This window comes from Xiphophorus maculatus, chromosome 20 (assembly GCF_002775205.1).
Source record: "Xiphophorus maculatus strain JP 163 A chromosome 20, X_maculatus-5.0-male, whole genome shotgun sequence".
Lineage (NCBI taxonomy): Eukaryota > Metazoa > Chordata > Actinopteri > Cyprinodontiformes > Poeciliidae > Xiphophorus > Xiphophorus maculatus.
This window is the reverse complement of record NC_036462.1, coordinates 23,475,499-23,498,679: the sequence shown is the minus strand read 5'-3', so window position 1 is coordinate 23,498,679 and position 23,181 is coordinate 23,475,499. Positions and strand designations below refer to the sequence as shown.

Below are 23,181 nucleotides of genomic sequence, written 5' to 3'. Positions count from 1 at the left end.
TTACCCAAGAGCGCGCACTTTCTCGCGAGAAAATCTTTCTCGCCACAGTGAACGCGCAGTGACGATCGAACGTGCGCGTTCAGGTCGCCTCGAGCCCAGCTTCAGAATAGAGGCGAAAAATCCAGCGAAAGCCAGACAGAGGGCTTCCTGACCTGAAACATTGTGTACACCAAGTTGTTTTCGAGCGCTCGGCAGACAGAGGAGGGGGATTTTCCTTTTGCGCAACTGCTCTTTTTTTTTCTTTTTCTTTTTGCAGAGACTGGGCGAGTGAAGTTGTGCTTCATTTTTAGAGTTTACACAGGGAGAGCGGCAGCACAGCACGTCGCCACACGCAGGGAGGAGCGGAGAAGAGGGCAGAAGTTTCCGCTGGCTTGTTTTGTCACCGCGGGGCTGCTGGTGGTCAATCCGCAGGAATGTCGCACAAGGAAAGACCCGTTTTTTACCGACAGGAGCTCAACAAGACCGTGTGGGAAGTCCCGCAGCGCTATCAAAACCTGTCTCCGGTCGGCTCCGGTGCTTACGGATCCGTGTGGTGAGTAGTTGCTGCTGCAGAGTCCTGTCGAAAGCTTACAGGGCGATTGCACAACGACCGAGTGGCTTCCCATTACCCGCGGAGGCCAAGCGAGCTGGCTCTCCTCGGGAGTAAATATTAGCTTGCACCGAGCTTCCGTGGAAGACATGCTGGACAGCAGCTATTGTTTACAGCTTCGCGTCGTGCACTTTCCATAGCAGTTCGCGTCACTTTCAGGCTTTGCTTTATGTTTTGTGCAGATTTGCTTGCTTTTCCATGCTCACTTTTGCTTGTTGTTGTTGTTTTTTTGTTTGTTTGGTTTTTTTTGCTTTAAGTTTTAGCGACACTCCTGGCGTCTACTGTGCAGACGGCCTTCGGTTTGCACTGGTCCCTCCTCTGATTAGATGACATGCCCATACTCGTATCCTATGGAGAAAGGGTGACTCCTCGTTGCATCTGTTCTCATGGTGTCTGTAAATAGCATGGCTGCTCTTAGTCCTGCACGTAAAGAACTAACTACCGACCCAGTATTGCATATACATTATACATTTTCCAGTTGGGTGCAGCCTGCAGAGTACCAGGAGGTCACGTGGTTTTTCGGAAAGCAGGCCCCCCTACTGCACATCGTTCTACAGGAACCCATCCGAGGATGATGATGACTCTAGTCTAGAATGATGTCATCCTTTCTCCCGTTGTGTTACACGCGGATGAGTCACAGTCCCGAGGTTAGGTGTTGGCCTCAGCTGTGACGCCCTCCACTCAGCCATGTCATTATGATATAGATGTGTTTGATCTATAACTTTCCTGCTTACTTTGACCCAACTTTAGCTGCTTGTAAAGTCTTTTGCAAGAGGAATTCCACGGAAGTGCATGCCCATATTTAGAATTGACGATAATAACCGCTATTAACATGAATCTGGAGAACTCTTGCAAAAGTTTTCATACCCCACCCCCAAACCCCACCCCTCTCCGAGCTTCATGTTACAATCACAAACTGAAGTGGTTTTGATGTTGTGGAGCCACAAAACAGTTGCATCCAACTGTGAAACGGAAGTCATTTAAGTCTGAGTGCAAATTCAGCTGTTAACACCTCGAAGGTTTATTAGGTTTATCAGAGAGTATCTTTTCGGAGTACAATATTTAGCCAGTAAAACAGAGTTTCAACACAGCAAAAGCTCTCACTTAGACATAAATGACATTTCCAAAAATGCTGAAGGTCATACAGAGTAGGAAGCGCAGATCAGAAGTAGAGGAAATAAGAAAACATACATATATCGCACCAGATATTGTCATTGTAATATTTGATAATGTTATCATTATTGCAAGATTTTCTAATATTGTGCAGGCTTAGTTATTCATATATTAAAATGGCATAGTCAAATTTTCCTAAGTGTAATTCAGTATCTGTGGTCAAGCTTAGTTTCATGTTTGCTCTCTCCATCCAAACTGACCGAGCTTGAGGGATTTTCCAAGGAATTTGAAAGACACATTCCTCAAAAAGACTTGCAGTTGTAATCAAAGGATGAAGTCATTGTAAAGGGATTGACAGAATGCACACTTTCAATTTTTATTTATGAAAAAAATATGAAAGCTTTGTTTCTTTTTTGCCTCATTTCTCAATTATTTACTATTTTGTGTTGGCATGTCGCATAAAACTCCTCCAAAAGTCAGTCAAGTGGGACACAGTCTAAAAAGTTTTAATTCTGCTATTACTCTTGTGAGGTTCTTTGTGATTAAACTATTTTATATGTTTTCTTTTATGCTTATCTTTTCTTTGCAACTTTACTGAAAAAGAACTGATAAAACTTTGAGCTTGCAATTGCCCTCTTGTCACACTGCTGTCAGCTGCTACTGTATTTCAAAGTAAAGCAGACCAGAAAGGGAAAAAAAATCCTTCTTCTTTTTTTTTGAATCCCGCTCAGTATCATGCAACAAGTTCATGCCTTCTTTGTTAGAAACGTCAAAGCCTGTTTAACTACAGTAGCTTCTAATAAATCATCCGGCCAGTTTCTCCAAACAGCCTCCAGCCTCTGAAATTGTTCAGTGTTTCTGAAAACCAAGAATACCATCAGCTCCTCTGGCATGCTGAACTCATTTTAAGTCTTTCATTGTTGCTGCCATAGTATTGCTCAATTTTCTCACACAAATTTGGGTGAAACAGATTTATTATGTTGGGTTCTTGGTTTCTTTCTCAGTGATATAATGTGAAAACAATCCCATGTCTTCTTAGCAGTGCTCAGTTTTATTTTAAAAAGTCGCACTGATTCAAAAGAGTTTAAAGGTTTGTAGAGTTTACCTTGAATGTCACTGTTTGCAGAAAGTCAGTGTTGAATACTTTACATAAGCTCCAAGTTGACTTTTCTCAGCTAAGAACAACAACAACAACAAAAAAACACGAACCCAATATAGAGCCAGAGATCAATCACATTTTAAAGTGTCAGACAGTCAAAGATAAAAATGGGGCACAACTGTGTAGCAAACAAAGTTTTTGAAATTCAAATTACACGCCTTATTGCGCTCTGACTCACTCAGTTCTTGTCTCGCAGCATTGTTTTCAGCTTAAGTTTAAAAACAAATCATTTTCTGTCTAGTTTCAGCATTTTCACAATTCGTTTTAGTCTATAGCTTGGATTGAACGTCACAAAGCGTTACAGCAACTCTCAAATGGTTGAAAACGTCAGTTTTGCATACTTACAGGTTTTTTTTTCGCAGGTCTGTTCTTTTTTTCTGGATGAAAAGAAAATACTTATTTTGCCTGGAAAGTCATGTCCTTTAGTATTGTATTCAGAAAATGTGTTTTATGTGTCTTTCTGAGCAGAGCATATTACAGCTTCACTGTGTTTTAATGTTTTCTATGTACCGCAATTTACTTTTTCCTTTTCACGTTCCTACTACTTCAGTTTGCTAAAAAAAAAACACACACAAAAAAACAAAACAGTAAATAAGCAGGGTGTAGCTTGGCTGCCAAAATCACAACTCTTATATTTGTCATACCAGTTAACCTCTTACATTGATTGCTCTTGTTGCCTTATGTCACTATGAGGACATCAACACCTGAGCTCTGTAATTATGTGCATTGTGAGATCTGACAACTTGAGCCCAAAAACAGCAAATCTAGATGATGAAGAGTGCAAATACATCTATGACAAACCTTAAAAACAGTTTTGTTTTTGTTTTTTTTTAGTTTGTCATGTTTCTCAAAGGTTAGTTTGTTAGCTGGAAAGGCTACACTGTCCTACATTTCTGGGTCATCTTGATGTTTGTTCTTGTCATAAAAGAATAGAACGGATAAAAAGATTAGTACTCATAACACCTGTCTTATATACCTGCATGAATTAGTTTTATGTCTTGGTGCGGTTTTTTCTCCATTCTTTCTTTGCAAATGAAAATTAGGGTTGTGACAGCAAAATTCACCTAAAAATATTTTTATAGCCTCAAAAGTTATAAGAATTATATTTGCCCTTTTTAAAAAAAAGTTTGTTTTTTTAACTTCAGTTAATTTAAATATTGCATTTGTACTCAATTGTTCTAAAAACACACACTAAGTAACAAAAGCTAAATGCATTGTAGACTTTTATGTAAAGTTTTGTTTAAACCTTTCTTTTTATTATTTTCATTTGATTAGAGTTCCCAATGTGCTGCTGTTGTTGTACTGAAGACATTGCTAGAAATGAATATAAATATAAATATCCTTTGCGGTCCCACATTGGGGAAATTCTGGTGTAACAGCAGCATCAGGGCATGTAGGTTCACATAAAGATAAATGTTACAAATATATAAAAACAAAGAAAATTAAGAATGACATATTGCATGCTATTGAAAACGGTTATAGAAAAGTTTTTGTTGTCTCAGTTTAATCATGTTGGTTTATTATGAGATGCTCTAATAATCTGAAATTTCACTAAAGAAAGCACCTGTCTTCAGACTTGTGTGATTAGACTGCGTGTAACTTGCTGAGGTTTTGTTGTCAGAGGTGACCAAACACCTTCTTGATGTGTAAATACAAGGTGGCACAAAATGCCTTACTTAGTTTTAGTTCACACAACAATGTGATTGTAGGTTTAGGATTTTGTCCAGGAGAGAATAGCTAAAATGCACTGAAAGATTAGACTGCACCTATTACAGACATCTCTACCAGTCATTTGTAGTACACATTTATGTGTTTGCTCACTTAGCGTGCCTGTTAGTCAGCAGCCTGGCTCTCCACTTCCATGAGAAGCTGGCCTGACAGCGCTGCTCCTTTTTACAGCCCACAGTTTATGGCCATTTGTTGCTGCACTTCCATTTATCACAGACTAATTGGATGATGTGTGCTTAGGCTTGTTCTGTTTGCCTTGTAGATTAGCAGTAGTTTTAAACATGGTTTGCTCGTGTCATTTATTTATTTATTTTTATTTTAGTTCTGGTTCTGCTGAGTATGACTTTTCCCTCGCTGCTGACACACACATGGTTGTTCCTCAAGCCTCCAACATTGGGTGTGGGAGATTATCTCCAGCTTACTGGAAAGAGCACAATGCTTATCTTAATGTTCTTGTTATGGATGCATGACAAATAGGGTTATAGTTTACCACTAAATCTGCTACAGCTGGGAGTAAATTCTAGGATGTGTTTTGCATTCTTAGTAGTTTAAAATGTTGACCGTCCAAGTGTCTGTTAAGGTGTCCAGGAGAAATTTACACTGCTCTGTTTCTGGGTTAGGTTATGTTTTTACTGCTCAATGACTAAAGTTCCTGTTTTGTATTTGGCAATATTATAGTCTAGACTTACAAAAGCATGTTGAAAAAAAGCAAACTAGCATTGTAACAACAAATTTGTTAGCATCATTACTAGGAAAGATTGCTATTTTTTTCCTCCTGGGTTTGCAATCGTCTTTATATCTATTTAGATTAGGTGATTGACCTCAAAGGAATGTGGGTTATCTTAAGCAGGTTGTACTCCTTTCAGATGCAGTAGAGGCAGAAATATGTGGTGTGCTTTATAGGCAAGACATGTCTGACACTTTTCCCTGTGTTGAGGGAACCACGGAAAATCCTTGAGTAACGTTTGAAACTTGATAAAACAAAATCACTTCTCTGCTTTTTGGAACATGCATGTTTGGTTCGACCGGATTCGCTGTATGTTTTTAACAACAAATATCCTGTTCAACTGTTTTTATTTGGAAACAGTTGCTTTGTAAGCAAATAAGTTGTGCGGCAGTCTTCTTTTTAATTTGAAAAATCTCTGTAGTGTAAACAATTAATCACAATTGCATTCTTTTAATGTAGCAATATTTGATGTTTTTCAACTCCAGTAATTTTTTGCATGCAATTTCTTTGATGTAGTCTAATAATTTGCTAAATAATGCATACAAAGCAGTCCTTTGTAATTACAATACAGTACACTTAGATATTATAATAACGATATGTAATAAGGATACCTAAAATGCTGTGCAGCTCTGGTGTGATAAAAGAGTAATTAGTTAATAGAGATTTGATGATGAACATGTATTTCTCAGTACAAAGTTTTTAAAGGTGTAATGCTTAATATGATGGCAAAATTTGTCTTTACAGCATGCAAACTTAGTAAATGTAACATGTTCCATATACAATGGTAGGTTTGCTTTATCTGGACAGTGCTTTGAACAGCATAACAGTACTAAAGTGACTATTGTTCTTCTGCCTGTTGCCGTCCACAGAGGTCATAATGTTCAGCAGCAGGTTCAGTTATTAAAGTAAGAACTGAAACCGAGGGATCAGTGTTATGCAATTATTTGCTCTGTCTGCTGGGTTGTGACCACCTACACAGTCAGGTGAAGGATCTCATTGTCTGCTAAATCAAGGGAAACGTTGAGCTTTTGATACGTTGTTTATTCCCTGCCTGCATTAAGACATCGACTGCCTTCATCTCACGTGTTTCATACGTTCTGCTCGTTCACAGCTCAGCGTTCGACGAGAAGACGGGCCTAAAGGTAGCGGTGAAAAAGCTGTCCAGACCTTTCCAGTCCATCATCCACGCAAAGAGAACGTACAGAGAGCTGCGGCTGCTCAAACACATGAAGCACGAGAACGTAAGTCCCCTGCAGTTCGGCCTCCCTCGCTTCCAGCAACACCTCTGTCCTGGCTTTGCAAACCCGCACACAAACCTGCATACGTTTTTGTTTATTTTAAGATTTAATAACCGCTCGATCACATTTATGTCTGCTGTACATGCAGGGAGAGCCATGTGACATTAGGATATCATGCGGAGCTGATTCTGGAGGGTGGGGGGGAGGAAAACATGTTGTGACACACGTAACCAGACTTTATTAATCAGGTTACAGGTTATTTATATAGCAGGTTTGAAAAGGCTTCAATTATGAGAAAAGTGAAGGTCACAGCAACACACTGAGGTTTCTCTTGTTCTGTGAATGATAGCATAACCACCCGAGACTTAACTGGCCAGCTGAGGCAGGTGTCAGCTCTTGCTTGAAGAGGTTTTCCCCCTGCTTTGTGCTTTCTGAGTCACCAAACAAGTTTACTAAATGCACTGTCCTCACCCTCTGATCTATGGAGTCTTCTCTGTGTGTCCCTTTTTGTCACAGCAACACTGCATTGTTCAGGGAAGTGGCTTCAGTTGCCCTCCCACAAATCACTGCTTTGTTTTCCAATTTCATTGAATTGATTTCAAAGTCTGGATGAGCATGAGGAAGAAAAAGAAGTATGAAAAATATTTCAATTTGTTGTTTCCATTCTTCCTTTTCTTTTTTTCCTTTCTTCTTTAAAATCCTACTTTCCTTCGTTCATACATCCTTTCCATATTATTTTCTCTCCTTCTTTCTGTCCCTCTTTGTCTCATTTAAGTCTTTATTGGTGTTCTTCATACTGCCTTACTTTTTTCCTTTTGTCTGCGTCCTCTCTTCCGTTCTTCCTTGTATCCTTATGTTTCTTTCTTTCCTTGGTGTCTCCCTTTTTTGTGTCCTTCCTTCCTTCTGTACTTTCATTATCCCATGATCCTTCCTCGCTTTGTCTGTGTGTTCCTTTTTCCTTCCTCTGTGGTGTTTCCTGGTTCCAATTTAAAGCTTTACAAACAAGGAATTTTATAAATTTGAATGGTATTTTATATGAAAATTGTGTAGGAACTCTAATAATAGTACTCCACAAATGACTGAGTTACTCTAGATAGCAGATATTGGCTATTTAAGGTTTAGGAATAAGTTGTGTGTGGAGAAATTTGCATGGCTAAGAGTTTGTTTGTTTGTTGGCGTGCTTGCAGCTATCACAGGAGTAAGAGACTTTGCTGTACAAATATCTGAAATTCCTTTCTTATTTTCAATTCGTTGTCTTAAAAACAAAATTTTGTTTGTCACATTCATTCATTCAGAAATTCAAGAATAGTCCTCTAAACACCCACTACACAATTAGCCCAGTATTCACAATATACAGTAAATGATTTCAGTGTTGGCACAAGTTTAGTAAGCAGTGACGGCAAACAGAAAGCATATCAACACAGAAGAGTAACAGAGAGAGTCATAGAGTAATGTTTGATTAATGCAGTTAGGCTGATTGTCTCTGGATGGGGTAGAGAGAAGAAGGGAGCTGTTGTTCAGCAGCCTCACTGCCTGTGGCTACAAGCTTGTATAGACCTGCACCTTCTACCTGAGGGCAGCAGATGGGACAGGTGATGCACCGGATGGTGTTGGATACAAATACGTTTGTGGATTCTTCTCAGTCAGTGGTTGGTGTGGATGTTAATGCTATCTGGAAGAATTGCTCCAATAACTTTCTCCGCTATTTTAGCCACTTTGCTTTCTGAGGAGGTTTTATTGTTCTAGGTCAAATCCTCTGAAGTAGTAACTCCCAGGTATTTGGAGTTAGTAAGTTTCTCTATTACCTCCCTGCCTGCAGAGATTGGGGAGTGGTTTTGTCTGCTTCTGCAGAAATCCATAATAATTTCCTTGGTCGTCTTGATGTTCAGAATCAGGTCATTGTTGCTGATGCCAGATGTTGCAGTTCAGTCCTGTACAGTGTCTCATCATTGTTGATGAGGCCGAGCACTGTCATGACATCAGCAAATTTAACAGTGAGATTTGATGGGAAAGAGGAAAAGCAATCATGTATGGAAGAGAGTGTATTTCTTTCTGTTTTTCTTTTCTTTTCTTTTCTCATTAAAGCTTTTGATTTAGAAAGTGTTTATGAACTGTTCTACTTCAGGCTTTCAAAAGGCCTTTTAAAGCTTGTCTTAGTTTTGCTCCTTTATTGGAATTTATGGATATTTGAAAAATGTCTCATAAGAGTTTCACATGTTGTAATTAAGTATCAACAAACTGTCATGAATTCAAAAGCTTATCTGATTTTTGGACTTTGGAAGTAAAACACTGAAAAATTATTTGTTAACAAAGCTTCTGCACATCACTTTGCATAAAAATTAGTGTAGGATAGTTTTGACTAAAATTACAAATGCTGGTTAAATTTTTCTTGATATTGTGGAGCACTTATATTGGTAACACTTAGTGAAGTTAAAAATAAATTACTGTAGACCAGGTAGCATCAGTTGAGATAACGATTAAATTTTCCAGATTTAAACAATATTGACTCAAATCTTGTCTTGTCCTTTCACTTTGGGAGTTTTTGGGACCTACTTTCTGTGGGTCCGTCACATAAAATCTCTGTAAAATACGTTGTTGTAAAAGAATTTTTGTGTGAACCTGATTTCTTTGACTAAAACCCGATGAAAGCTTGTTGTGATTCATTGCAATCTCAACATGACTTTTTAGCTAGATCCTGTTTCCTGAACACACCCTTATTTCACTACTGGATCAGCTACAGCATGTTTGTTGAGCAGTTTTGGAATTAGTGTTGCACAAAGCAGTGATACAGTAGCTACCTCTCTGTATTCATATGAAAAACAAGTTTTACATGAGGGGGGGGAGATTATTTGGGATTAGTGGAATCATTGTGCTAAATGCATATCGGTGACATTGTATAGAAACTGAATAGTTTGCTCGCATAATAAAATCACACTGAAGGGCTTACGTAAGAGTGCATGCATGCTATCGAGCTCTTGTTCTTCATGTTTACAGGAAGCAGAAGCATAAAGCTGAGCAGCGTTTTGATACAAACGTGAGATTTACACACACAGAAAAGGGATTCTGTGTTTTGCTAATGCTGTTGCCAGGAGACTGCCCGGGTTTTGATTTTGGAAAGTCAGACTGGGCCAATCAGCTGTTTGCTGTGGCTTCAGCTCCACCAATAAGCTCAGAGTTAGGATGCTGTGTGGGTGGGCCGCTCAAATGTTTTCACAGCACCTTATCCATCTCGGCCTCTTCTCTAGGGGTTGGGGGCAGGGCTGGCACTCTTTGTCAGTATGCATGCTTGCACGTATATGTATATATGTAAATATGCATGATTGTGTGCATAACCAGGTGCTTCAGATGCATATCAGATGGAGTTTATGCTCAGTGTTTTTGCACAGTGTTCCCCACCTTTGTTTTGGTTAATCCTGCAGCAGCATGAAAGCAGTTTATTCATGTTCAGATATTTAACGCATCGTTTTTGGTTTTCCTTTTTTGCACTTGCTGTCTCACTTGACAAGATTGTAGATAAGCACAAAAGAGCCACTGCTCATTTTATTGTATGCAACTTTTCTTTTAAAATGAACTGTATTTAGACACATCAGTGACATCCAAGTGGTTTGTGTTTTTTAGCTTTGTGCACACACTTGACCACAAAGGAAGTAAAAAATTGCATTCTGTGTAATGTCCCCATTTGTGTGATTAAAGAGTTATGCAGTCATAACATAGCATGACCTACATCTAATATAATCAGATCAAATTAGATTTGTTAGTTGGACTTAATCTAAAGAAACATTGAGGTCACTTTAATATCTAGTTATTGTACTTCAGTCAAGGTTACTACAGAATCTTAAATAGTTTGGAATTTACTTTTGTTATTTTCCAGATCTAAAACTATTAAAGAAAACAATTGCATATGGATAAATAGTTGAGTTTCCCGTCTGCACTTTCTATTCCAATTTTCTTTTTTTAAATCATCTGATTTTCTGGATTTTTTACGATTTATATTTAAGTGTTATATCTTGACCCCTCTCCCGACCCCACTAGGGAGAAGGGTGTAAGAAAATGGATGGATGGATTTTCATACCTGACAGCAGAACATTTGTGAGAATTGTGAGAACTCCATCAAAATATAAGGAAATAATATTTTGATGGAGTATAAAGCTCCATCAAAATACTATAATGAAGACATTCATAAATATACACAAATAGAATTATCTGGCAGACGAGAGAACAACATCCGTTAAAACATTTCAGCCAGTTACATAAAGTAAAATTACTTTTAATAAAACGTGGTGTTGGAACACTTAACAATTCTGAGCATAGATCTTAAAAGTGAATAAATTTTAATCTTTAAGGTCTAATTTCAGAATAGGTATGATACAGCAATACTTTTTTTAAAACAGTTCTGATCTACATTGGTCCACCAAAAGCCTTTAAACTGTAAATGGCCCTTTATCACACCAAGACATTGAAAACTAACTTTTGTGTTGTCTTATTTCATAATTTGTAGAACATGCAGATGCCAGGACCTGTTTATTTTGCAAGTGAGGTTCTAGTACTCAAAAAAGCTAACACAAAAAACATTTTATTTTGAGAAAATTTCCATCTGCAAAGTCTTTAGCGCTTTTTTTGGATTTAAAACAAGCATATTTAATCATGTGAGCCGAGTGTTTTCAGATCCCATGTTCTGTGTCGAAGAGCAGGCAGTTGTAAATGATTACTAACGTCCTAACTTATGTTTCCCTGCAGGTAATTGGACTCTTAGATGTTTTCACCCCTGCAACCAGCTTAGAGGAGTTCAACGATGTGTAAGTTACGTTTTCCACACCTCCCTCTTTCTGCTGCCTTTTTGTCCCCACTTGGAGTCTTTGGTTCTTACTGTTTTTCAGTTTCTCTTCCTCCTTTCTGTTCACACTTCTGTTGCTCGACTTCAAACCTAAATGACGTTTGTGCAACTAATGGCAGTTCAGCAAAAGATAGTTAAAGTTTCTGTGAGCCCAGCTTGTGGCGAGTGTGTACCAAGGTGAATGCAGGGTTGAACACGCGGGCACAGTGCACATCACAGCTAGTCTCCATGGTAACAGCCATCTGGCCTTCTCTGTGAATGTATTCTGTGTGTGTGTGTGTGTGCGTGCTGAATCCTCAATGAGCGTCCTTGAATTCTCTGTGTGCTGTTGCGTCATCAGCTTGTTGCACATTTGTGGAAATGTGAGTTGAACCTGCACAGACAATTCAGGATGTGCGACACCTCTATTTTAGGTGAGCGTTTGTGAAGGCAGTAAAAACAACTTTCATCCTGCAGAAAATCAGATGGACACAAGTTTCTCACTAATGATGATTTGGGCCATTAAAAGCAGGGCTTTATAGATGGAGCATTAGACTGCGCATCTGTGTGCAGCATTTCCATTAGGTGAAGCAAAACTGGTTTCAATTTCACAAAGTAGGAGTAAAAATTCAGCTTTTGTTTCATGCTGTTCGAATTCAGAATGTTAATGCGTTCTGATTACAAATATGTTCTGCTGTGCTAATTATGAGTTGTATGTGTTTGATCTTGGATTTAATTTATTAAAAAAGTTAAAGCATCAAATAGATGCATCTTAATAAATTAGAACTTAATTGAATAGTTAGCTTATTTTAGTAATTCAATTCAGAAAGTGACACTTACTAAGGTACCTTGCATAAATTCCTATATTATTCCACATAAAAAAATTGCATTTAAAATACTATCCCCAAAAATTTTACTTCAGGGAAAAAAAAAAAAAATTTCCTTGGTTGAGTTATAATTAGCTTCAACAAACAGAACATTATGTTAATCCACAGCTGAATCAGAGACCTCTAAATCATTTTTATCTTAAGGAGAAAAAAGTGACTGGGTTATTGCTCAGTGGTCTATAGTCCTCTAAATGGCAAACAGGAGTAATAAGTGTTTTATTTGGTTATCAAGGTCCCAGAGTCTGGAGGTAGAGTGGAGAGGTTAAGTTTCCCCAGTCTGTGTTTACTGAATGATTGAAACCATGCCATGTGTTGCAGTTGCTATGCGTGTCTCAGGTTTTACAATTGAATTGCTGAAACAAATAAACAGATTCTCTCATTTATCTCCTTCCACTTGGTAACTATTTCAGCTTTAGAAGCTAAACCAAATAAAATAAAGGGAAGTATTTGTTACAAAATGCAATGAATGAATTGAATAATCTGTTTAAAGAGATTTAGAAAACTAGATGCTGAAAGTGACAGTGGGCAGGTTAGGGATGCTGTGTACCTTGTCCTACACTGTAGTTTTGGCTCCACTGCTTATGAGTTACTTGGTGTAGAAAATACCTTTTCCATTCTCAGCAACAAAAATAGGACATCAGTCAGAAAGTACTTCAAACATGCTCTACTAACCAAGTTAAATGTGTAGTTTATGTGTAGTTTATAAGTCTGGTTATGGTCTTATTTGCAATTAAATAAAAATGAAAGCACAACTTGTGGCCTAGAATCAATAACATTTTTATTTTAAGTAGATTTTTTTGTTAGTGAAACAACAAAAAACATGCAAACTAAGTTAATATTCAAATAATATGTTCCTTTGTTTGGATTCTATTATACCGATAACCATCCTGCACCCACGAGTTACCAGTGAAGCATAATGGATTGACGGGCATAACTCTAAAAATATACATTCTCAGTTAGCTCCATATGGCTCCATCTATTTTAGCTAAACAAAATTGAATAAAAAAAGAATCTCTGCATAGAAATATATGAAAAAACTTGTAAAAATCTGTCTATATAAGGAGCGGACACATGAAATTAATGATCATATTATGGCCAAACCATTTAGAATGTGTTTCTTCTCCATTTTCTTCTAAAATACAAGGATCTTTGTTTGGCTCAAGAGGTAAGAAATTGTGGCTCTCAGAACATGTTAGGAATCCAGCTCCACCTCTAACAAACATGGATGTGGTTTCATTATCAGGAAAGCATGAGTGAAACTGATGCCCAAGTTGACCTTCGTTCCTTATGCTGATAATGCTGATGGGTTTTTAGAAGCTTGTAAACAACTTGCCAAGTGTTATAATGAGTTACCACACAATTAGGGAGAGTAATGTAGCACGAAAAAGCCTTCGCACAACTATGAAGGCTGATACTCATGTATAACAAAGGTCACATCTGTTTCATTTGCAGATATCTGGTGACGCACCTTATGGGAGCAGATCTAAACAACATTGTCAAGTGTCAGAAGCTGACAGACGACCACGTCCAGTTTCTCATTTACCAGATCCTCAGAGGCTTAAAGGTTGGTGGGAGTCTCTCTCAGTTAACAGCTTGAACTAAAATGACTAAAATTAGTAACTGGGTGCAACTGGGTAAAATGATTCTGAAAAGCAATGATGCATATATTTTCTGTAAGCTTCATTATAATTTTATAAACATTTATTGCTTTATCTAATCATAAGCTTTTAGGTCGTCTTTAGTCTTTCATTTAATGCTTTAGTCGACATGTACAAAAGAAGTCAAAACAATGCAATAATCAAACCTAACATTTTTTTTTCTTCTTTTGTTTTTGCATCAATTTAGATTGTATTTATGTATTACTTGTAAATATGTAGTGTATATGTATACTTGTATATTCTATTGTCTAAAATAGTATTGAGTTTGGAAGTTAAACCCTTTTTCTTTTGCTCTTTCTCCTACAGTACATCCACTCAGCAGATATAATCCATAGAGTAAGTGTTGGCTCTGCTGAATATGTAGATAAACTCCATATATTAAACAATTTTCTTTCAGCCAAAGAATACTGTTTTTTTTTCTTTACTAAACATGGTGACTAAATGGGACCCTTTAACCTTTTTTAGGACTTAAAGCCCAGTAATCTGGCTGTTAACGAAGACTGTGAGCTTAAGGTGAGGAACATTTCCCAGAACTGTTTTGGACCCACATCACAATGAGCGGTGCTCAGCACACTGTTCTGTCTTCTCATTGCTCAGATCCTTGACTTTGGTTTGGCGCGGCACACAGATGACGAGATGACGGGATACGTAGCAACGCGGTGGTATCGAGCCCCAGAGATCATGCTCAACTGGATGCACTACAACATGACAGGTAAGCTGTCATAATTCTTAAAACTGAGATTAACATATGCAGTTTTACAAATCTTAGATTTTGTACGGTTTGCTTAATTGTACTGTTCCGTTTGGATAAATAGGTCTTATTTCTAAGTTCAATAAATATAGATGGATGACATCAAGAACAGCCAGTGTGTCAAGATTGTATTTTTATATTTTCAGTGCATATTTGCAAAGAACATTGGACTCACAACTTCTCAATGTTTATTTATTTATTTATTTTTTTTAAGAAAATCTTTTTACCTCATCTGTACAGATGATTTTTCATGCCTTTGCTAACAGATTTTTTTTAATGTTTAACAGTGGATATCTGGTCGGTTGGATGCATCATGGCGGAGCTGCTTACAGGACGGACACTCTTCCCAGGCACAGATCGTATCCTTTCACTAATGTTACTCCTATCCCATGCGTTAAATCTCTGTTTGGCTGTGATTTCTTTAATGCTATTCATCTAGAGGACATTTTTGCTGTTTATGTAATTTAGTTTTACACCAATCTGAGATCATATTAAAAACTCAACAATCCTACCCTGCTCAGGGTAAGCCAAAAAATTTTGCAAAGTGTTTGTAGGGTGCATGCTGGAAGAATAAATTGATTCATATGACGCCCTAATAGAAGTGTTGTGATGGACCCTTTAGTGCATGGCTCACCATCTTCTGCCTCTCCACGACAGTGCATTGTTCTGCTTCTCTTCCACAACGATAACCACAAACAGCAGCTGAGCATTCAGATTATTTTTTATTAAAACATGCATGATGATAATATGTCATTTTAGTGCAAACACAATGAAATGTAGACATTGGCACCTGTCAGTGGGGCAATGGTCCTGTTACAAACAAAAACATGGGGCTGGCAGGCGATTGTGTAATGTATTGGGATCCTGCTCTAAGTAACCAACTCATCCACGCTTCCTCTGCATGTCCTGTGTGTGGGTGTCGTTAGAGTTGGGATTTCTTACCACATGTGATTCACTCTTTTGAAGAGCAAACTTTCTGGTCTGCCTCCTCATAACCTCTCTGAATGAAATATGAATATTTATTTGTTCATGGGGAAATCTAAGAGGACTAGGTGTTTGCTTATTATTGCCAGTTAAAGTGTTTGCAATTATTTGCAAACGTTACGACAAATGTATTGTATTCATTTTAAGTGTTGTGCTCTCTTAGTAACAGCAGATCAGATTTAAATAAATATTTGGTTTGCTGGATGTCCGGTTTGTAGAACATCAGTGCGTCACATTAATGCTGTTTTCTGGATTCAATTCTCCCAGAGTGAGATTGCTTGGTGGGAGAAAATTAAAATAATAATTGGAGGTATAAATATTAGAGTTTTGTGGCTCATATCCATTCTCCAATATTTTCTTTTGAATGTCCGAGCTGCTTATATTACTTTTAGGCTAGTTCAGTTTCTCTCCAACAGCTTATGAGCTAAAACAAATGGCTTTAAGATGTATTTTTTGATTAATATATTTATATTTGAAGCTGTTGTGGCATGTGTAAGAATGGAGTAGTTGTTAAACAAAGTTGGTTCTACTATTTTTTTAATAACAGACAAAATGATTAGGACGTTTAAGATCTTATATTGGCTTGAATCTCTGTGTGAGTTCCCTGGAAAATGACAACCTTTACTTAACTGAGATTTCCGAAAAGAGGTCAACATCTCCAAATGCAGTAAGTTCCATGGCGAGCATATTTTGAAAGCCGAAGAAAACATTAAAATGACTTAACTTTGCTGTACTCCATTTATCCTTCCTGTTATCCAATGAACTTTTGCTTTCCCCTGCTCTCTTGCAGCCTGAATGAACCCCAGGCTTATTGAAAAAGAGGATAGTTTTCTTTTATGTGATGCGTTTAAAATTAACCCTCCTCCGACTTACTTTCATACACATCACTCATACTGAAAATGACTGACATGGAGGCTCCATTATGGTCACCAGCTGATTTCTCTGTGAACCTCTAACAATGGCTATTTGAATTCAATCTTAAGCTTGACAACAACCTCGGAGTGGAATAACACTGCACGGCATGATATTTTACACTTTGTTACGCTTACTGAGGAAGTAAGCATAGCTCCTTTTCCACATTATAATGAAATGGTTTGCATAGTCTTATAAAGAGGATCTTTTAGACAAACTTCAATTCAAACTGAAGAATAACACAACAAAGTTTTTGAGCAGGACTCTTCAAATCCAGTCCTATAGCCACTGCTTTGAGCATTTATTTATGTTTTTGTTTTAATACATAAAAAACATTCCATTAACAAGTCCAAAGATGGAAAAAAAATATTTAATCCTTGGTGTGTTAGCAAGACATGAATGGGAAAAGCAGAAAGAGCAGCAGATGAGAATGAATGATTTCTAGACATGTTAGGGAACAGCAGTGGGGATCATTCTTTAAGATCAATATTTATGAGAGAAAAGACTGTGAATTATTTTTCTGAAAATGAGAGAAACACCAGCTTTTGTTCATGAAAATCAACAAAACACCAATCAATTTGCAGGAGACGAAGAAAAGGCTTTTCTGTGTCCGACAAAATGCTTTTGACATCTGTCAAACAAATTTAGCGCTCAAATGTGACGATGTTTAATAGAGCACATTTATCCAAACAGGTAATACGTAATATTTTCATTTTCTGCTCTCAGTCTTAATAGAGATCTTCCTGCTCAGAGGGGTTTAAATGCTGCAGCAATTCCCATTCAGTCTCGCTGCGTTTGTAGCGTTGCTTTTATTACTCTAAATCTCAGCTGAAATTACTTTGGATTATTTCTTCTTTTTTTTTGCATGTTTTATCACTCATTTTTCCTTTTTTTTATCAGTGCCATCCATCCATTCCTTTGTTTTTTTTTTTCCTTCATGTGAGTGTTGTAGACATTGATCAGTTGAAGCTTATAATGATGCTCGTCGGAACCCCAGGGCCCGAGCTCTTGATGAAAATCTCTTCAGATTCTGTGAGTGCTAAGTACCATCCCGCCCAGTTTGTCCGTTGCCTGTCTGTGCATTCATTGCCTCTGTTTTGTTCTGGTTATAGTTGGCCCACTTCCCTGTGTTTACACTAAACCATCTTCAGTCCAGCTTTGTGTTGGACTGCAGTTTGACTTGTTTTGTCTTTGCTTTCCATGTTTGCCAAGCATTCTTTGAGAACTGCCGAGCTCTAAAGGATTTATAAATCTTTTTATCTGTGACAAGTCAAAATATTGACTGTCACAGTATGTCGCAGCTTTTTGTCTGATACCTTCCCTTCCACTCTTCTATATCTGCCTCTTTCCGTTTAATTACAAACTCCACTAACGCCCCATGCTTGTTGACTCGCTATGATTCCCCTTGACTCCATGGCTTTAGATATAAACCAGCTGCAGCAGATAATGCGCCTGACGGGGACTCCCCCAGCCTCCCTCATAAGCAGGATGCCCAGCCATGAGGTGAGACCCCCTTTCCCTTTCCCAGGTGGCCTCCTTCTTCAGCCAGAGTCGGAGGGCGGGGACGAGCAGTTAGCTGTCAGCTCGATGTTTGTTTGCAAACAAATAGCGGCAGACTTCCCTTCCCCACCAACAGTCTCACCACCACTCTATGCTGTCGCTCCACTTCTTCCCTGTTTCCTTTCTGACTCACCATGCCTGTCACTGCGATGCCTTTCAGAGTGCCTTTCAGGAGCAGTGGTGCAGCTCCTGTTGCACTGGTGATTAGTTTTCAGTAGGAAATTTTGTGCAGCGTTTTTTTTTTTTTTTTTTTTTCGGGGATTTGTACTAACTTAAGTGTGTGGAGTGTAGGTTGTTGGCTAAAAGTTTGGAGCTGTCTCGCTACACCCGGATGGGTTGCTGTGCGAATATTTCTTGATGGTGACAATAAAAGGTGGCATTATTTTTTTTAAACAGTTTGTCTTATTTTGTTTATCTCTTTAACAGGCAAGGAACTATATTAACTCGCTTCCTCACATGCCCAAGAGGAACTTTGCTGATGTGTTTCTTGGCGCCAACCCTCTTGGTAAGTTCCTCTTTAGGTGTTGGTCTGTGGTTTTTACCACTTCTGGCTCACTGCTTCCCCCTAGTGGCATCAGAAAGCATTATTTTAAAAGTTGCCATAAATCTTCACAGTGGTATAAATCAATCTAAACTTCTTTCTGCAGTTAAAATAAGTGGGAAATTATTATGATGAAGCAGTATAGCATTGAATAAGCTGACTTATTATGTATTGTGTTTTAGTTATGTGTATTTCTGTGTGTATTTGAAATATGGCTGGAATGGTCCTCTTGGGTTGAACAGTTAATTTTCTCTTTATGTAAACAGGAGGCAGATATGTTTGCACTTCTTTCTGCTTTTTCATTCATAGTTTAATTTTATCTGTTACATTGACTTTTCATATGTATCACTGAGTGAATGAAATACAAGATAAAATGAAAAATGTTACCTTTTGCATTGGAATAAGTTGCTGATATGAAACTGCTAATGAAGACTGTGAGCAGGGGGCTAAAAGTTATTGAGATGAAATTTCAGCACATCAAGATATTATAAATAAAGGAAAGAGGTAAAATTGTGCAGATGGATTGGAATTAGAAGCTACCCAAATTTGCTTACATTTTACAGTGCTTTCCTCTGTTGTTTAAAATTTGTCTCAATGAAACCAGAAATCTATTTTGGTGGAATTTTATGTGATAGTACAACACATAATTCTGAATTTGGGGGGGAAAAAAACTTTTTAATTTCTTTTACCGAGTTGCAAGTGATACAGGCTGTAATTTTGTGAGTTGTACATGTAAATAGGTTTATGCAGAGTTTATGCTCAGCTTGCATGCATCCCTTCTGTAATTCAAAATGGCATCTCCAGATGTTAAGTGTCTGAAATTTGATTTTGTATTGAAAAGAACTGAGTGAAAACTTAGTTTCACACAATTTATTTTAATGTACCTTGTACTGTAAAACCAGATATGAATAGAATGTCACAGAATGTCTAAAGATGTAAGTGTTCCACTGTAAACCTTATATAACCTTTCTGCAACAACCATTGTGCTTCAGCTGTAGACTTGCTGGAGAAAATGCTGGTGCTGGACACAGACAAGCGGATCACGGCGTCGGAGGCGCTGGCGCACCAATACTTCTCTCAGTATCATGATCCAGACGACGAGCCCGAAGCGGAGCCCTACGACCAAAGCTTTGAAAGCCGCGACCTGGAAATCGAGGAGTGGAAGAGTAAGTTTGGACGAGATGGGAACCTGGGTTGGGATAAGAAATTTGTACTAATTGTTTTGTTTTCCCTCCCTTAGGCCTAACCTATGACGAGGTAGTCAGCTTTGAGCCGCCACCTTTAGATGATGAGATGGAATCCTGAGTGGGGAAACGCCTTTTCTTCCTTTTTATTTAGTTCTTTTATTACTATTTTTTTTATTTCAAAGGAACACTCTTAAAACTATCAATCACATGTGACCATCTATTTGTTTCCTGCTCACATGCACAACCATGACATTCAAGTGCCTGCCATCATTTATGTCTTGGGGACGTTGAGATAACCTGTTCATATCGCCCCCTAATTTGAACCCTCTCCTGAGGCCAACTTTAACTGTTCCTTGTTTCTTTTTTTTTTTTTTTGCTTCCAACATTTAATTACTAGTTTTCACGTTTTAGTCACCCAGTTGGAAAAAAGCATACATGCCAGTATCTGAAAACAATTTATTTGTTAAACATTTATAAAGTTTTACTACTTAGGAGTTAGCACAGCAGGGGCAAATTTTATTAGTATTTCTCTCCTTCAAATATTAGACAACATGTTATTTCTGTGTAGATATTGCAACAAACAGTATTTGTACATAAGTATTTTAGGCAAAAATAATTATCACATTAGAATATTCATTGACACTTTAACCAGTCTCTTCAACAGTATGGATTTGATTACCAGAGTTCATCCTAAAATGGCCTAAATTGATATTGTATGTAATTTATACTATGTATGTACAGAATATGAGGGGAACTGTATGAGATTAACTCATTATGACAAGAAAAGAAAATCTAGGCTTTATATTTCTTCTTGGTTTTGTAGACTTGGTCATTTTTTAAAGAAATTATCACTTATGGAAGAATTGCATATTCATCAAATACATCAATTTGATGTATTTGTTTTCTCTGAATCAATTCATAAAACTTCTTTAGCTACAAAATGAATGTTTTAGCAGTCAGCAAGCTTCAGTATCACAGCTGCATGATGAAGACAGGGTTGGCTTTGTAATTTATTCAGATCGGATGTTTCCTGCGAGAACATTAGCTGTCAATGTAATTTAATCATATTGCATTTTATAAACCATATTGCATTTATTGTGTGTGTTGAATGTTTTTGGGCACCAGTTTGCTCTGTATTTATGATCCTTTGGTTATGTTGTTTGTATATCAGTGTAAAAGAGAATGTTATTTGTCAGATTTTAGGGTTGTTTTTGTTATTTATGGAGAGCCTCTTGTTTCAGTATCCAAAAGCATCATTAAATATCTGATTTTTCCCTCATTGGCCTCAGGGACTGCAGTTACAGCTTGAGTATCTAAGCAGACAGAGAGAGCCATGCTGTCTAAAATGTGTTAATGTTAATTGGCTGAAAACTGAGTTCTCAGCATCCTGCCGGTATGATAGTCCTGTTTACAAAAACGAAGATGGTAAACATATTCAGAAATGTAGAGCCTTGACAATGTTCATATCCCTTTAATTTTTCAACATTGTGTTACGTTACAACACGAAACTTTAAGGTATTGTAATCAAACTTTATTTGATGAACCAGCACGTAGCATTGGATAATTAAGAGGCACAAACAAATTAACGTGTTTTTTTTTCTCCATAAGTAAAAATGTAACATCAGAACTTTGGAGAACTGTCTTTTACTTTAATTACAGCTGGAAATACTTTATTTCAACTGGCTTTGTCCATCTAGAGACAAAACAATTTTGGATGAAAACCATCTGTGAACATTGATTTTTCCGGTCTGGACTTTGACTGGGCCATTCATCCACATAAATATGGTTTGTGGCCACACAAGAAGTTCTACTTTAGTCTGATCTTACTAGAGAATGATCTTCCACATTTTTTTTTCTGTGTTCATATGACACTTGGGCCTCTTCAGAATTCAATGCTTTGTGCTGGTCTATCACATGAAATCTAGATAAAATGCATCAAAGGTTATGGTTACAGCATGGGAAATTAATATATATATATATATATATAGTTCCAGGGGTATGAATAGTTTGGAAAGTCACTGTTTACAGCATCCGTCAGACCACTAAAGTGAAGATTTCACTTTCAGAGGCCGGAAAATATTTTCCAGTCAAACCACATTTCTAGTTCTACCACAGTTGCTCTGGCTAAGTCACCCAAACGACTTGCATATCTTTTTTTTATTTCCTTCCGGTTAGTTCATGTTTTTTTTTTTTTTTTTTTATGCATTACTTTACTGCATGTTCAATAAAAAAAAATGATGTCAGTGATTTATATAGGGCTGATTTTTAAGATATTAGGAGGATCACAAGAACCGAAATGTTCATGTACTAGAATATCCAAGCAAGGCACATGAGTGGATGTTTACTCGGTGGATGCTGAAGGGTGATGCCGATTTCTGTCATGTTTACACATCTGCATCAATCAGATTAAGATGTTTCTTCTCCAGGTCCCAATGTCATAAGTTAACCTGATTTGCTTGCTTTGCCTGAGATATGTTCATGTATTTTCCACTGAGTTCTTCACCTAATGTACCAACACAGCAAGGCCATGTTATGTGTAAATATACAACCATCAGTAAATAAAGGCTACTATTTTTCAAAGCTGTAACAACGTGCGTTATATTGGGTTGAGGTTTGGTGGTTAACATGACACCACATGGGGGCAGCATAACGTAATCTCTTATTTAGAGAACTCGAGTCATTTTTTTCCCTCCACACCACGTATTTTATAATGCATGTCATTAACTAAACAAAAGGACGCTTTTTACATTGTTTGCATTGTGGCTGAGCACCTTTAAAGGTATTAAATAGATATGAAATGGGTCCTTTTTGGATGCCTCAGCGGTTTAGGCTGACTGATCGCAGCTTTAACATTGCACTCGGCAACTTCTTGGTCTCGCAGTTAGATAAGAATCCTATTTATAGAAATCCATTTCACGCAAGACAAATTGGAGTTACAAAATTAATTGTGTGCAAGTGCTATAATGTTAATTATTTAATCCGTTTGAGCACAGATAGTCTGCTGTTCCTACCTCCACAAATTGATGCATAATCAAATTATTTGTAGGCAGTAGGTTGATCACTACTGCAGTCTTTTGATTTATTTAAAGCAATTAGGTGATTCTGTACATTTAAATGCGTCTGCAGTTTTCCGCAAGCGTTGGAGGAGACGGTGGGAAAATGCTGGTAGTTGATACAAAATAAGCTACATTTTGGTCATTGTTATTCGAAAGCATATATTACACTCTGCTGCTCCCTTTTATTTTGGTTCTGAGTTCTTTTTTTTTTAATGGCGGTTGGCAAGCAACGTAGGTTCTGAGTTTTGTTTGGGCCTGTTGATTTAAGGCAGATATGA

The 23,181-nt window shown here is 37.5% G+C and overlaps 1 protein-coding gene across 2 annotated transcripts; it reads left to right on the top strand.

Annotated features, from left to right (window-relative positions):
- The first annotated feature begins 73 nt into the window (after nt 1-73).
- On the top strand, nt 74-22,434 carry LOC102231047 (mitogen-activated protein kinase 14A). 2 transcript variants are annotated; one of them, XM_005797981.3, is made up of 12 exons: nt 74-532; nt 6,428-6,557; nt 11,292-11,350; nt 13,707-13,818; nt 14,219-14,248; nt 14,378-14,425; nt 14,510-14,624; nt 14,951-15,022; nt 17,983-18,062; nt 18,546-18,624; nt 19,653-19,826; nt 19,901-22,434. In XM_005797981.3, exons 1-12 carry the CDS (start codon nt 414-416, stop codon nt 19,963-19,965), a joined length of 1,083 nt encoding a protein of 360 aa, XP_005798038.1. In that variant the 5' UTR covers nt 74-413; the 3' UTR covers nt 19,966-22,434. The 2 variants fall into 2 exon arrangements, with proteins under 2 accessions (XP_005798038.1, XP_005798039.1); XM_005797982.3 differs by lacking the exon at nt 17,983-18,062 and adding an exon at nt 17,512-17,591.
- Nucleotides 22,435-23,181: the final 747 nt, after the last annotated feature.

Excerpts from the sequence above, each read along its gene's own strand:
- LOC102231047 (XM_005797981.3), top strand. The coding sequence starts at position 414 with ATGTCGCACAAGGAAAGACCCGTTTTTTACCGACAGGAGCTCAACAAG. Across the intron at positions 533-6,427 it reads GGTGCTTACGGATCCGTGTG|CTCAGCGTTCGACGAGAAGA; the intron begins GTGAGTAGTTGC and ends GCTCGTTCACAG. Across the intron at positions 18,625-19,652 it reads TCTTGGCGCCAACCCTCTTG|CTGTAGACTTGCTGGAGAAA; the intron begins GTAAGTTCCTCT and ends ATTGTGCTTCAG.